Source organism: Homalodisca vitripennis, chromosome 6, assembly GCF_021130785.1.
Source record: "Homalodisca vitripennis isolate AUS2020 chromosome 6, UT_GWSS_2.1, whole genome shotgun sequence".
NCBI lineage: Eukaryota > Metazoa > Arthropoda > Insecta > Hemiptera > Cicadellidae > Homalodisca > Homalodisca vitripennis.
In genome coordinates, this window is record NC_060212.1 from 97,254,127 (window position 1) to 97,270,400 (window position 16,274).

Consider the following 16,274-nt stretch of genomic DNA (forward strand, 5'->3'; position numbering starts at 1 on the left):
TCCTCTATGTCGAACCTAATTGGACAGTGGTCCGATAGTGAGGCCTCCTTGGAGACGTGCCACCTTACTATATTTATGTTTTTTAGTCCTGTAGATAGTGTTATGTCCAGGACTTCTTTCCTATTTTCTAGTTATAAAGGTTGGGCTTGACCCTCTATTCTCTAACACTAGATCATTGCTGAACATAAACTGTAGAAGTTCCTCACCTCTCTTGTTTGTGTTCGTACTTCCCCAATACGTGTGGTGAGCATTGCAGTCGCAGCTGAGAATGAGGGCCGAGCCTCTGTCTCTGCAGCTCTGCAATAGTCTTTCTAGTTTCTTTTGGTGGGGCAGCTTGTTGTATTAAATTGTTACAAATGGCTTGAACTACACCTGTGAAACAGTTACTGTCACTTTTAACTGCGTTATACACCATCAAGACTTCTTTACTGATGCCCTGATTTGTGGGACTTGCACCCATTCAAACCCACTAGATGTGGCCCTCTAAGCTGAGTGACAGGGTGTGGTCATAAATGAACGACCTGAGGGAGAAAACAGCCATGGCCACCTTTGTGGCCAGGTGTTATGAGAGGCCAATCATGTAAATTTAATGCCGATTCCAAAAGAGTTAGGACTCCTTCAGTTTGTACTTAAAATACAATAACAGTGGTACCATGTACATCTTGATTCTCATCTTCCTCTACGTCTATGTGAAAACATTCTCTTAAGTCTGCTGATTTATAATATCCGAGATATAATTTTGCAAAATGGTTATACCGTGGGAATGTAAATAAATAAATAAATATAGTGCCCACTATCCCTCCTCGTGGATCTCAACAGGAGACAGCCCCTACTTTCAATCTTACCCAAGCTGTCACTATGGAAGCAAGTGCAAGATCCAAGATCCTTTTTAGGACTAAGTGCAACATGAGGTATCTTAGCTTCTTTTCTTAAGAGAACATAAGAAGTGTATATTTTTGAAATATTTAAATCCAAAGAGAAGAAATGTTTGAATTTTTCTTTCCTTGAATAAGCAATAAGAATATCGATACAACTAAAAGTTAAAAATAAACAAGAAACATTAATCAGCATTATTGTACCCACTATAATGAGCTATACAAGCAAGACCATGTGCAGGTTGCAGCCATTCTGAAATGTCAATTGCTTCCAGAATGCATGCATGTGTTTACTCTTGTATACCAGTTTTTTCTGTGTTTTCTGTTTTTTTTTTTTTTTTTTTTTTTTTGCAAATTACGTATTATATAGGTACAAGGTACACAATACAGGTGCATTGTCATAGCATAAAAATATACACTATCCTAACCAAAACTAAAATACATTTTTTGTATATCAACAACCTAAAATATAATATAACAGATAATATAATACAAATAAAAAAGATAAATTAAAATATTAAAACCTATCAAAACAGGAGGGTACAGCGAATTAGTTCCAACTATCAAGCAGGTACTCATCCAAGGAGTAGTATGCCTCCTTCACCAACTTATCCTTTACAGCCTTTAAAATTTGTTTCTGATCAAGGCAAGCGATATGGGGAGGTATTTAGTTAAACATTTTTAAAGGCATATATGATGGGCATTTTTCAAATAAGGAGAGATTATGGTGGGGACACTGGAATTTTTTATTGTTCCTTGTATTAAAGTGGTGTGTGGAGGTAAACTCAATATATAAGGCAGGCCTATCACACACTAACTTTATGACCTCATAAACATATATTCCTGTTTGGCAATGCCTCAAACTGTCTAAATAATGGACGACAACTAGTTTGCTTATTTTTTTGAGCAATTGTTCTAATTATACTCTTCTGTGCAACCAATATTTGTTTACAGTTTTTCTGTGCACCCCAGACAACAATTCCGTATCGTAAAACAGATTCTACACAAGTATAATATATTGCTTTACATGTTTCTAAAGATGTGCACTGTGACAAAATGCTGAGAGCATAACCTAGACTACTTAATTTATTAACTAAATGATTAACTAGTGTAATTCCATTTTAGATTTTGATCAAAATGGAGTCCAAGAAATTTGTGGCATTCAACAATGTTAAGCCCTTTTGTGTCTGAAAGATTTGATAAATGTGTATTATGATTGATTGGTTGAAACTGAATAACATTAGTTTTTGAGGTATTTAAGATTAATCCATTGTTTTTAAACCATGATTTTAAATGTGCGAGTGATGTTCTAGTTTTTATGAACAAGTCGTGTAATGATTTTTCTTGTATCAGTAAGGTTGTGTCATCTGCATATAAACATAGATTTCTAGGCATTTCATAGCTTAAATCATTTATACAGGGGTGCTGAAAAGTCCCGGGACGGTCTAATAACTTTTGAACTAATTACAATATAAGAACCAAAATTTACATCAAGCTTTTGCTCATATAAAACTATTATTTTATGTATTTCACCATGATATCCTGCTTATGGGGGACGTCCCGCTAGGGGTTGGTGAAAATTCTTAAATAGAAGCATAGGTCGAGTCGTACATCAAATTAAAGCTCTTTTTAATTGAAACATTTTGGCGAAAATCTGACGTAAAACAGTTGACGCATTACAAAATGGCGGACACTCAAAGATTATAAAATACAGAATTTTTCAAATGCAAACATTCTGGTTGTTAGAGAAAACTGAGACACTTAATCTTTTACTTTACTTCTTTTACTTCAAATCACTTACCAAAACAGTTATAACAAATGTTCAAAGTGTTTGCCTTCAGTTTGCTGACAATATCCCAATCGATTGTAGAACGCTGATATCGCATTGTTTATCTGGAAATTCCTTATCAGCAGGTAAGGTTATTACCTTCCTTATCTGGAAGGTAATCAGCTGAAGCAAACAAGACCAAAAAGACAACGATGAAATTGCCAGCTGACAGATACAGTTGTTTTATCAACTCAGTCACTTAGAAGTCTTCAAGCCCTAATTTTGCAAGTAGTTTCAGTAGTGCTAGTTTATTCTGCTAAGGCGCTTTCCGAGAGAGAAAGAATAACTTTATTAATGATGCGCGGGTTTGGTGACCGTATTAGATCATGTGATGAGGTAAGGCATCTGTTTAATGATACTTTTCCCAGATAAGGAAGGTAATAACCTTACCTGCTGATGAGGAATTTCCAGATAAACAATGCGATGTCAGCGTTCTACAATCGATTGGGATATTGTCAGCAAACTGAAGGCAAACACTTTGAACATTTGTTATAACTGTTTTGGTAAGTGATTTGAAGTAAAAGAAGTAAAGTAAAAGATTAAGTGTCTCAGTTTTCTCTAACAACCAGAATGTTTGCATTTGAAAAATTCTGTATTTTATAATCTTTGAGTGTCCGCCATTTTGTAATGCGTCAACTGTTTTACGTCAGATTTTTGCCAAAATGTTTCAATTAAAAAGAGCTTTAATTTGATGTACGACTCGACCTATGCTTCTATTTAAGAATTTTCACCAACCCCTAGCGGGACGTCCCCCATAAGCAGGATATCATGGTGAAATACATAAAATAATAGTATTATATGAGCAAAAGCTTGATGTAAATTTTGGTTCTTATATTGTAATTAGTTCAAAAGTTATTAGACCGTCCCGGGACTTTTCAGCACCCCTGTATAGGCAAGAAACAAGAGAGGGCTCAATATAGATCCCTGCGGAACCCCAAACTCAACCTCACTCCAGTCAGAGTAATATGTAATATTAATAATCTTCAGTTATTTTTCAAATTGGTTCAAACTGGAGATTATATAACAGTTCAAATTCTTTGTTTAAAATTCATTTGTGGTCATCATAGACGAGTTAAAAATAAAACAGGATTGTCTAAAAATAATTAGATATTGTAGTATCTAATACTGTAGTATACTAAATACTAAACAAAGCACTAATACTAATCCAGTGCTTTACAGCACATTGAAAATACAAACTTCTACAAAAATGTAGTTATCATTCTATAATTAATAACATTTCCAACAAAGATAAGTTCTAATTTTATTGTAAATCAGGTTAACTAAATTCAAGAGTGATTTTATGCCCATAACTGGATAGCTCTGTGGTGAATAATTTAATTCTAATGTTCTGTATTTGATGATCAATATTATAATTTCTATGTATTTTAATTCAGCGTATTAAGTTTGGCACTTAAAGAGACCAAATGTTAGTTTAATAACAAAATACTATTTGTTTATATATAACAATTTGTGTAATTTACAGTAAAAGCTAGAAACAAAAACTAAAAAGGCAAAAACTAAGAAAGTTCAGTCTATATTAGGATACACTCTCAAACTAATAACCGCCAGTAACAAAATTGAACAAATAAGGTTATTTTAAATAATTCAGATTAGTCTGAAAGGGAGAGATGAGGTATCGAGGTACCTGTCAATGAGAGACTTGAAGTCTAGGACCGCAAGGATGAGCTGAGCAGCGAAGTGTAGCTGGTCCTCCACAGACTCAAACTCCTGCTGCGGCATAACGAGGCCTGGACTGGAGTACACAACTACTGGAGATCTGAACTCCAGGTAGGCAGTATTCAGCCACCACTCTGCCAGCTGCCACACAGTTAACAGTATATTATCATTTCACTGTTCTACAACTCCATAAGGAGGAAGACCAATGAAACAACATAGAGTGGAAGATACAAATATTCTCTTGTTGTATCAGTTGTAATATGTTATCAAAGAAATGATTGATGTTCTCAACATATGTTGGCTTCATCCCACTTCATACAATGCTCTTCAGACCAACAATGACGTGCAATTTTTTACTATTCTTTTAGCCCCTTTCTCGTGTTCTCTTTTTCATGAGATCAGATTGTATATATCGAAACGTAGTGTTACTGATTTTTTGTATCACTGAACAATCATAAATGTCCGGAAAAATCCTGTTCCCTTCACAATCTTTTAATTGTAAACTCCAAATAAAACATATGATACGGTTTTTAATTTTTGTTCTGAAAAAATCCTTGATCAAAAAGTATCAAACAGCCTGACAGTCAAACTGTTATTTCATTTCTTTAATTTCAAACCATTAACATGATACCGCTGGTTCAACTAATATTATATATTTTAATACAATAATTTAAATAGTATCAGTTTTACCTGGAAGTATAAACATCTTTGTATTGACTGTATGCAAAAAAGAGTTTTGTAAAGCAAACAAGTACTACAGACATGATTTATCCTGGTGATCAGTTGTATGATTATCAAATTAAGGCTTCAAGAATCCATAATGAAAGTGGGAAACTACTTCAGGTATAAGACAGAAAACAAACAAGATATTTGTGTTCCATGATCATGATTGAAGTACTTATTTTTATTCCTACAGATTTATGTTTTGTTTTTTTTTTTTTCTCTCTTGCGAAATCAGGTCTAACAAGCTGTTCAGCTCACTGATTCTCCAGGCAGCTAAGAACAGGAAAATCAATTACTATCAATCCACTCCTTATATCCTATTTGAAGCATGATTTTATAACAATATCTTACCCAGTTTTCTTCTTTCTCAGCTCGGTTGAGGAGTAAATCTTGTAACTTTGCTCCCAAGCCCCCAGGTTCACCAAATTTCTTGAATATAGAATCTGTTTGTTTCAACTGTTCTTCTGTGACCAGCGGTTGAATCGTCCTACAAATTACAATACATTAAAGAACGTCAAATATGTAACCTATACAACAGTATATGATTAACGATTTGTGTGACCACGTTAAAACAGTAAAGTCTTTGTTATTTGCTGACGATTTAAAACTTTTTTATTACATTTCTTCAATAAGGGACGCTGAAATACTACAAGCTGATCTGGATAATGTGTATAAATGGGCTAGCCAAAATAAAATTAATTTTAATATTGCAAAGTGCCATGTAATGTCTTTTACCAAATCAAATAGTTCCATAATACACATCTACAATTTAAATGGACAGTCAATTACAAGAGTCAATTTAGTTAAAGACTTGGGCGTTACAATTGATAACGAATTATCGTTCAGTACTCATATAGAAACTTGCGTGAATGCTGCGAGTAGAATGATGGGCTTTATTATGAGACAAGGTGCGAATTTTAGAAACATCGGGTCTTTTATGGTGTTGTACACATCCTTGGTGAGATCGAGACTTGAAAGCGCCGCCATTGTATGGAATCCTACACATTTAATTTATAATGATATGCTTGAAAGAGTGCAAAAGAAGTTTTTGAGATATTTATATTTCAAGTGTTTTAATGTTTACACGTATTTAGTTCCATACAATGAGCTGTTGGAGATGTTTGGGTTGACGAGCCTGAGCCTGAGGAGGCGGGTCTTGGAGCAAGTACATTTGTGGGGCCTGGTCCGGGGTCGGGTGGATGACACGTACTGTTTGGGGACCCTCAGCTATCGCGTACCGAACTTTAACAGCAGAAACAAGTTTTTGTTTAATTTACCTCACTCACGCACAGTGATGCGATAGTCTTTTCCTCTGTTGCGGATGATGAGGGGTTATAACGCAATGCTTTTGGGTGGATCCGACATTGATGTTCACTTTGACAGTTTGAATATCTTTAAAGAGAAATGCATTTCATTAATTTTGTATACCAATCCTTCATAGTATATTTTTCCTTTTACAATTTCTTAAATTCAAGCTATATTTATTAAATGTTGATTTATTATTAATTTATTAATTAAAATTCCATTAATTTATTAAACTAATTTCCTGATATTGTCATTACCATATACTGTATTTGTTATTTATCTGAATGTGTATTATTTATTGTTTATTTATTTATAATAGTGCCTATGTAACGTTTAGAATAATATGTATTTATAGTTATTTTGCTTATAAATATTCCAGTGATACAATGGATATGGGACTTGGACTCAAACCACTTATTTAACATTTTGATTTGTTTGTACTGCTATAATGTAATTGGGTGTATTTCCTGTTTTATAGCATGAAAATAAAATAAACAGTCCTGAAGAACCTAAAATTTTTAATATAACTAACCATGGTGTTTCAACAGTAGCGTAACTAAGAGGGAATCAGGGGGATAGAGCCCTCCTCCCCAAAATTCCTAGAAATAAAAATAGTATAACTAAATAAGTATAAATTCAATTACTTTGGATTAGGCCTTCTAATTGATTAAAATTACATTTATTCATTTATTCCGTACCACCAGGTTGGGTGTGCTTTTCAATCAGATTCATTCCTCTTCCCCCCCTCCCCTCCCAAACTTAAGTCTTAGTTACACCACTGTATTGCACTGAAATTCAGCCCATATTTGGAAGATCTGATGGTATGAATCATCACACTCTCATATTCTCAAACGTCACAAATAACATGTTATCTGTCTGATGAGTCTTGAAATGACTTGCTGGTATTATAGACCCACCCAAGAATGTTAACTGTGGTGTAGGATTATCAGATAATTACTACGTACAAAACGTAGACCCTACATAAGTGGATCCTACTAAATTCTATCAAATTTTTCAATTCTGATTTGACGAAGTGCATATACGTATTTTCAATACTAACCTTAAGCATTTTTTTAAAGTATCTTGAAGAGCTGGTACAGGCAGGTGTGGGAGCTGGGCTGAGCTCAAATTTCGAACCAATCTTAAAGATGACTGACTTCTAGAGAACTTAAAGCACAGATGCATCACTCCAACACTCAGCTTGAATTGTGTCTATAAATCATAAACTAAATCTATTAATACTCACAACGAGTATACAAAGAATAAAAATGAGTTTATTCACAATGTTACTCAAATAATTATCTCTATTATTTATGCAACTAAATAAAAGTACATAATGCTTAATATTGTGACGTCGGGGCCCATGTTCCGCCGTCTGGAAGTACTGGAGGGGGAGGTCAGCAAGGTGAGCGCCCGAGGCGGTGTGTATGTGAGAGGACTCCGGCTGCGAGCGGATGTCCGAGCTCCCTGAGGGCCGATCTAGTGTAGGGCTTAGCCTAGTGATGCTCGTGACGCGTGGTGACCATGGGTTCGGGAGTGTTGTTTAAGTTAAATAAAGTTGCTGTAATCTGAGCTGCGTTTGATTCCTGAGGACACCCCTTCGCCCCAGCTGAGCAGGAGGCGTGACAAATTGGTGGAGGCAGCCGGGTATCCTGAGGTGATCCAGAACCAAAGACGGATTAACGATCCCAGGTTAGTAATATAATATTTAATAGTAATATAATATAATAGTGAATATTTCTTTTTAAAATTCGGATTGTTTTTTTTCTTAATAAATTGATTAAGTTGAAAAAGAAATGTAGATTGAAAGAACAAGAGAGAAAGTTAGTTTTTGATCCAAATAATTGTAGTTACCTTTTGAAAGCAAAGTGTAATCTGGAGTAAATAATTTTATTTGTTTTCTCGTAGCTTGTAAGCCGAACATAATTTTGTAGTTGTAAGAGTAGCCTATTTAGCAGCCACAGTGCGTCGAACCAAAGGTACCGGTAAGGGAGGCAACCTACCGTGATGTAAACAAAGCTGTTTCTTTTTATTGGTGAATAGAATAATTTTGAGAAATAGTTTGTGTTTTTTATAAAGTGGTTTAAAAAAAAAAATATAAATAAATAAAAAAAGAGCTTGTCCATGGGTAGGCCAGGTCAAACCCAATTGGTACGACGACTGTCGCGGCATTGAAATGTTGTGGTGTTTTGAATAACTCTTGTGTTCAGGGGAATAGGTATATTTAAATTGTTGATTTGATTTGGATTGTGATTGTGATTTTTGATTTTGTTTTGATTTAATTTTGTTCTGATTTGGTTTTTATTTAAATCTTAATTCGTGATAGGGGTGGAGCAATCGTATGTCGTCCCCCAAACATCAAGTTTAGTGTAAAAACAAGAAGTCAGTCAAGGGCTGATATCAGTTAGTGAGGTTCCCGAAGACCCAGGACAACCCCAAAGACATCTTGAGGAAGTAGGAACCGTAGCTGAAGTCGATTTAATTCCCCTACCTGGTAGTGATACAGGGAGCAGCCTTGCAGCACTGTCAGTCCGAATATTAATCCACTATGCTATGTCCCTAGATACGCGGTGACGCTTTGTGTCCGGTTCACGTTGCCCTAGAAAAACATTTATGGGTGCAACCATACAAGAGCTGAGCTCACTATGTGTAATTTTCACGTGTGTCAGGTGACGTGCCACTTATCACCCAGATAGACGACTTCACCTATGTACTAACCCATATTGTTGTGCATTTAGAGTTTATGTGCAGATACACTTCGAACACTACAGTTAAGATAACAGAGCGTAAGAGCTTGGTGCACTACACGTGAGAGTGCCGTTACTGTGATTGTAGCTTAGTCGCTGACTCCACATTTTGGTTTCAGAAAGCTATCCGTGTAGACAGGAAGCGGATAAGTTAGCTGTGGCACACATACTTCCAGCTTCGTGGTCAAAATTAAAAACTTTGAAAATCACCTCTAAAATTAATCATGTTTCCAGCACTTTCGAGACACTAGACGAATGCTTAGACAACGAATGGCCTAGTCAGCTGCCGCACTGGAATTTATCTTTTTCAGAACATAGAAAGTTAGAGAGCCCGAACGCTTAAGGTTTTTTCAGTGGAGAGGGACATGTATACATCACTGTCAGCCGTGCTGCACTCCATTTATTTTTGTTTACTAACCATAATTGTTGTGAGAAATCCCCATCTAGTAGGCTTAGGTATAGGAGCATTTGTGAGAGCAGAAAATGAAATATTCTCCCCGAATCAGGAACAATTTATTGTGGATTTATTTTGTGGCATTATAATAATATTGGTTCTGATTGGTTGTCGGTACGTCGTGGGATTATGGGTAAATTGGAGATCCCAAGGTATCGAGACGAAAAGGCGACGACATAGCGAGGACCGGCCAAACGTGACGTCAGAGACGATGGCTTGCCAAAGAACTTGCCTATCTCACGGAGGTCGATGGAAAGGAGCTGAGAATCACTCTTGAATGGTGGGACCAAGTTCGTGATCAGGTATAAAGGATACCAGGTAATCGTTGTAACCATAGGTAAACTTCGAGGTAAACCGTATAACTGTGAACGTTATAGTGTATGATTAATAAAATGTATAAAATATATTATTTCAGGAGATTATTATTATCATGAATTCGTAAACATGTAAGTCCAGTGTGTGAATGATAAATGTGGGGAGTGTGAAAAGTTTGAATGAAAAAAAAAAAAACCGAGTGGCCACTCAGAGTGAATGTGAGTGAATATGAGTATTAGCTAATATAAGAGTTTATATTTCAAAACTGTTTATTATTGATTGACTAGGGTGAAATACATGTTCTGTTTTCAGCGGTACGTATACATCGCCAATATCAGCGTGGAATGGTTAGAAGTTGATTTTGACTAATAATAATTAATTGTAAACTCATAATTATTCTGTAAATACAGGGGACCCTTGAAATAGTTTTAGAATTTTCCTAGATTAGGTTAAGACTTAATGTTTAAGAGGATTGGTACGTCGCAATGACATAATAATTTGTTAGTAAAATATAATTGCCTATTGTATTATAACACTGATGTAAAACAGTTAATAATAATTTATGTTGTTCTTCCAGTTGCCATTAACGTAATTATGAATTAAGCGTTGACAAGTTAGTTTCTAAGATTGTAACACTGTATACGAAATCAAATGTTGTATATGGTTATGCTAACCAATGTTAAGAAATAAGTAATTGCTTTTGTAATTTGTTTGTAAATTGGGGAATATAAAAATAATCAAGTATTAGCTTGTCAATGCATACAAAGTAACTTATAAGTCGTTCGGGTATTAGTTAGCTATTAACATATTCTTGTGTGGTTATTGAGGTAGTTATGTTAAAAGGTAGTTAGATGTATGTAAAGAGTAAAATTTAAGAGGTAAGAGCTTTGTTGAAAAACGAAGTCATTTCATGCTAAGTCTTAGAGCACCGGTGGGAGGTCCAGTAGCTCAGAGCCAGGCCGGTGACCCGAGAGGTCAGGTGACCCAGAGAGGCCGGACGGCTACTGCTGACCACAGCTACTTTTGTCACGTAGACACTGCCGCTGTGCACAACTTCAGTTACAAAACTTTGTACCACCTCTTGCACTGTAAAATATCTGTATCCTGTAGTACATGGTTACGCTTATAATGTCCTGCTATAGTTTGTTTCACTTGTCTATGTTAATGAGTAGGAAGATGTCAAATATCTAGAATTAGCCTTGTCGTGGAATTATAATTACAATTATTTAGTTTGGGTACCTATAATAATATCCACTTTGTAAGGTTATTATCTATAAAAAAAAAAGTGTTTTTGCAATAGTAAGTTATAGTATGGGTTAGATAATAAGGATTAATGTACTAGTTAGTTAATTTGGTAAATAGTTCTGATAATAATATTGTCATGTTTGAATTGGAATATCGTCATCGTACTAGATCATAAGAAAGGGCAATATAAAGGATTAATATATTTTGTGTTGTATGACTCGCACAGAACAGCTGAATGGTTCCGGAATGTGTCATGAAACTCATTTATTCATATACAATTATAATTTCTCGCTTCAAGTAATTATAAAGACATGTAAAGTTGATTAATGTACTTTTAATATAAAATGTCGAATATACCTACACGTAAGGATAAATATATAATATAAGGGAATGGACACCACCGCGGGTATTTAAGAGTAAGTTTCTATGAACTAATGTTTCTGTCTAAATAAATGCGATTACACAATAGCAAACATTGCTAACTAGAATAGGTAGATAGGCTCTCGTAGGACAACATGTTTTTGTAGAAGGCAAACCTTTGTGAGGAACGATTCATTGCCTGTTGCTGGAATATCATTAAAATTAATAAACTTTCCCTGGAAATGTTATTAGTGAAGCGGTAGGGTACGATGGGAGGCGAACGACTGAGGCTCATGATCGGGGCCGTCCCAACTTCAGAGACTTTATGTGTGATCGGGCCGTCCCAACTTCAGAGACTTTATGTGTGATCGAGCCGTCCCAACTTCAGAGACTTTATGTGTGATCGGGCTGTCCCAACGCCAGAGACTTTATGTGCCAGTGTAAATGACTGTCCCTGAGAAGTGGCTGCCGCAGTGTCGTTGTTCCCCATGTGTTTCCTCCACATCTAAAGACAACTATTGACTGTTGGAGAACCCCGACCGCTAGCCACACTGTTAGCGATACGCGGCGAAACGTGAGGGTAGACGCCATGGTAACTTGTGCACGTGACCCAGCTGAACACAACCAAGGGACCAGCTGCTAGGGCCTGAAAGAATGAAGAAGGACGAACTCCTAGAGGGCATCCACCCCAACAACCACCCTTAATTTGGCTGGGGGTGTGTGACGTCGGGGCCCATGTTCCCGCCGTCTGGAAGTACTGGAGGGGGAGGTCAGCAAGGTGAGCGCCCGAGGCGGTGTGTACGTGAGAGGACTCCGGCGCGAGCGGATGTCCGAGCTCCCTGAGGGCCGATCTAGTGTAGGGCTTAGCCTAGTGATGCTCGTGACGCGTGGTGTCCATGGGTTCGGGAGTGTTGTTTAAGTTAATTAAGTTGCTGTAATCTGAGCTGCGTTTGATTCCTGAGGACACCCCCTTCGCCCAGCTGAGCAGGAGGCGTGACAATATATTATATTTTATTTAGATAAGTACATTCTATATCAGATTTGGTACATTTAACCCTAGAAGTAATAAGAGCCACAATATGCGGTGCTTGAGGCTACCATGTAAATGCCATCACTACAAATGAGGCGCATTAATGTCCTTTTATATTACATAACTTTTGAAGTAGTAAATATTACCTGATATTGAAAAAATGTATATGTATTTCAGTAATGGCTGCAAGTGGTAATATTATGTAGTAATTCTGCAATAGCAATCTACAAGTGTTATTTGTGTAACAAGCTGTCAGATAAGTTTATTCTTCAAAATAGTAAAAAATTAGATAGAATACAATAAGCAGACTTGGTTTTTATATTGATTGGTATAATCATCTATACTTAATATTTATATATCGAATACAAGTCTGTGAATCATATCAACATACCTATACAGTAGTCATAATAACAATCATATTTGGAATTGAAATAATTAATATAATAAATATAGTGACAAGACAATCTCATGAATAATAAAGGAGCTATAACGTTCCAATAGACAATTAGAACTGGAAAAAAAAACTCATAAATAATAATGAAATGATATCAACATAACAAACATTTATGACAGAAAAAACTAAATATGCATAACTAATTATGTTTTAACCTGGGCAGCAATCATTAACAGCTTTCAAGAAGTTGTTGAAAGCATCCTCTATAAAAATCCGTACTTCTCATCTGTACAAATACTCACATAGATTACTTGTATGCAGGTCGGCTGATATGCCACTTTTTAAACTTCAGTTCACAGTCCTCCACAAGCTTTTGACTGTGTAATTGTCTATAAAATACAATGCGTTAATTATATGAAATTTTTTTTATTGATACAAGTTAGTTATTGTTCTAGAGTCAGTATCGGTTCATTATATCGATAGGTATAATGAATTAATATCGTTTGTCAATATCGATATAAAAACCCGCATCTGCTTATCGTACTCTACCCAAAACATTTTATACTGTCTTGTTTGTTATATTTAAAAAATACAACTATGTAGAGGTTGTTCTAAATAGTTTATAATTCATTATTAACTTAAATTAATACTTTTTAAAGAAATAAAAACAGCTAAACTAGACTACACTGTAATTTGAAAAACCTATAACATAATTTAGTTCAACATTTTGAATTCAGTAGTTTAGATAATCAGGCATATCAATGACTCAATTGTGATGGTGACCACTTATCGTACTGCAGTCCTTTCTGGCATGATATTTTCATTACTTCTTACTTTATGAGAACTACCTTATTGTACTAAAATAAGAAAATAATTACATCTAAGGAAGATCACCTAGTAATTGCTCAGAATCATCCAATAAAGTAAAAATATTTCCGGGCAGAGTACGATTAGCGGACCCTGTTTTTATATCGCTTATTACCATTGATACTCTATGTATCAAGTAACAGAACTATCAATCAATATATATATATATATATATATATATATATATATATATATATATATATATATATATATAATACAAAATTAAAGTCACAAGTTTCAAATTAATAGAAATAGTATATGACAATTACCATGATGTCATAAATAATTTAAAAAACCAGAACCATTAATCAAATATAACATTAAGACAAGTGATAGGAAAAAGTCATTTAAATAATAAAGAATACATAACAAACATCTTGAAACTGAGAAAGAAACACTAAATTATCTTTTACTGTAATTTTTCATATTTTTCTAAATATAAAAACTAACTAACTTTTTTTATTTCAAGAAGTTACTTATTGAACAAAATGTATTTAAAATATTAAAATTTATGTACAGTTGGTGCAGATGATTTTAGTTACTGTTCAAATTGGGTAGACTTTCATAAGCGGCCTACACTCGTCATTCAATTGCTATTATCAAATGGTTCAATTGTTTTTATCCAAAAGAATAATTCGATATTACAATCATTTAACTTAGCATATGATTTCAACTTATTAGTTATAGTAATTTTATGTAAACAATAAACAGCAAGAAGTGACTAATATTTGCAATTTTGAAAATAGCGATGAATATGAGGAAAATATGCGAGATATTTTTTCACAAGTAACTGTTTAAGTGACTTCAACATCTGAATTAGGCTCCTGGTAACCCATGTGAAGAATTCTTTCCTCCATTTCACAAAAGCGGTTACTCGTTGATATCAAGCTGGGATAATTGTAATATTGTAAGGTTTCTTTGATATCTAAGTCTAGGCCATAGTTGGTTTTGGGTACTTTGGGATTATACCGACCACACCCAGACATGAATCGTTATTTGACATTTTGCTTCTACTGATTACTAGATTAGCGTAGAACAATATTTCGTCAATATAAAACAGGAATTGTCTTATCGCAAACCCCTCCCCATCCTCAGACAGAGGTCAAAGTCGAGCGGTCTAGTAGATAACGTGATTGCAGAGTCTCGCCGCCCGTTCAGCTGGTGCGTCGCTTTGTTGGACTTCCTTGTTTTACCCCTACATTTCTCCAAACACAAAAATTCAACAAAAACAAACTTTACCAAACAAAAAATAAACTCTTTATTGAAAAAACACTCAACACTTGTTTTTATTCTTGATCACATTCCGCCACCCAAAATGCGAGTGCCTCTGAAGGTGCTGTCGAAGCCCGCGCTTATGTCAACAAAAGAAAAACATCCCTCGAGATAGTACCTATCAGTAAAATATCAAATTCTATAGGGGCTGATCAGAAATATAAATTGAATTGTAATTGAAAGGCAATTATGTACCGTGCAAAAAACTTAAATAATCATGTGATGCCGCGCGGCCTGCCGTAATCGGGATTCTCGAGAAAGACAAGATAACAGCGACAAAAATACCTGGAAATGCTTGTAAGTTTGTAATTTTGTAATTAAAGAGTTGCTTTTTCGTTCTATCATGTTTCTTTCTATAAATTTATATTTTTGTGTTCTTCGTACTGGTGTGGTCAGTATAATCCCAAAGTACCTGGTTTTGTTATGTTATTGTTAAATTTATGTTTTTAAAATTTTAATGTACGAGATTCTTCTTGTTACAGTTATTTATAAATCTTATTGTACGGTATGTGATTTTTACATATCGAACTGTCCGATAACAACAATTGAATAATGAGCGTAGGCCACTTATTAGAGTCTCCCTTTCAAATTAATTATTACTGGTTGAAAATATCGATGGGTGTAATAATTAAATATCATTTGATAATTTCAATATTAAAACCCAGGTCCCCTTATCGAACTCTACCCAAATTTCTTTCTGAGACTAACATAAGAATCCTAACAGAGTAAAACAGCTTGTCTGCCCAAATTCAAGTAGCAAAGAATTGTAATATCATATAATATATAGGGTAGGGTACGATAAGAGGACCCGGTTTTTATATTGAAATTGGCAAACGATATTACTTAATCATAATCATCGATATAATCAATTGATACTGATTAATTATTTTGAACTATTAACTTAAATAATCGGGTAGGGTACGATAAGCGGACCCGGTTTTTCATATCGAAATTGGCAAACGATATTACTTAATCATAACCATCGATATAATCAATCGATAATGATTAATTATTTTGAACAACTTAATTATATCAACAGCTGTAAACACTTTCAAATAACACTCGTAATATTTCAATTTTATGTAAGTAACATTTGATTATTAACAATAGCAGTCAATTTTAGAAAACTACACACTGCTTAGAAAGATGATAAGACATGTTTTTCGTGACTTCAACATGTTG

The 16,274-nt window shown here is 34.8% G+C and overlaps 1 protein-coding gene across 6 annotated transcripts in view; it reads right to left on the reverse strand.

Annotated features, from left to right (window-relative positions):
* LOC124364597 (carnitine O-acetyltransferase-like) overlaps positions 1-16,274 on the reverse strand; it is a 40,053-nt gene that overhangs the window by 23,080 nt on the left and 699 nt on the right. For 3 of the 6 annotated variants that reach the window (XR_006922638.1, XM_046820186.1, XM_046820189.1), the window contains exons 2-5: positions 13,256-13,342; positions 7,469-7,620; positions 5,455-5,590; positions 4,349-4,521 (exon numbers count right to left, since the gene is read on the reverse strand). Coding sequence is in view for 5 of the 6 variants with exons in the window: in XM_046820186.1 (XP_046676142.1) it covers positions 4,349-4,521; positions 5,455-5,590; positions 7,469-7,593 (434 nt within the window). In the remaining variant the exon portion in view is untranslated. Of the gene's footprint in view, positions 1-4,348; positions 4,522-5,454; positions 5,591-7,468; positions 7,635-13,255; positions 13,343-16,274 lie in introns of all 6 variants that reach the window. The other 3 variants (XM_046820188.1, XM_046820190.1, XM_046820187.1) reach the window with 3 other exon arrangements.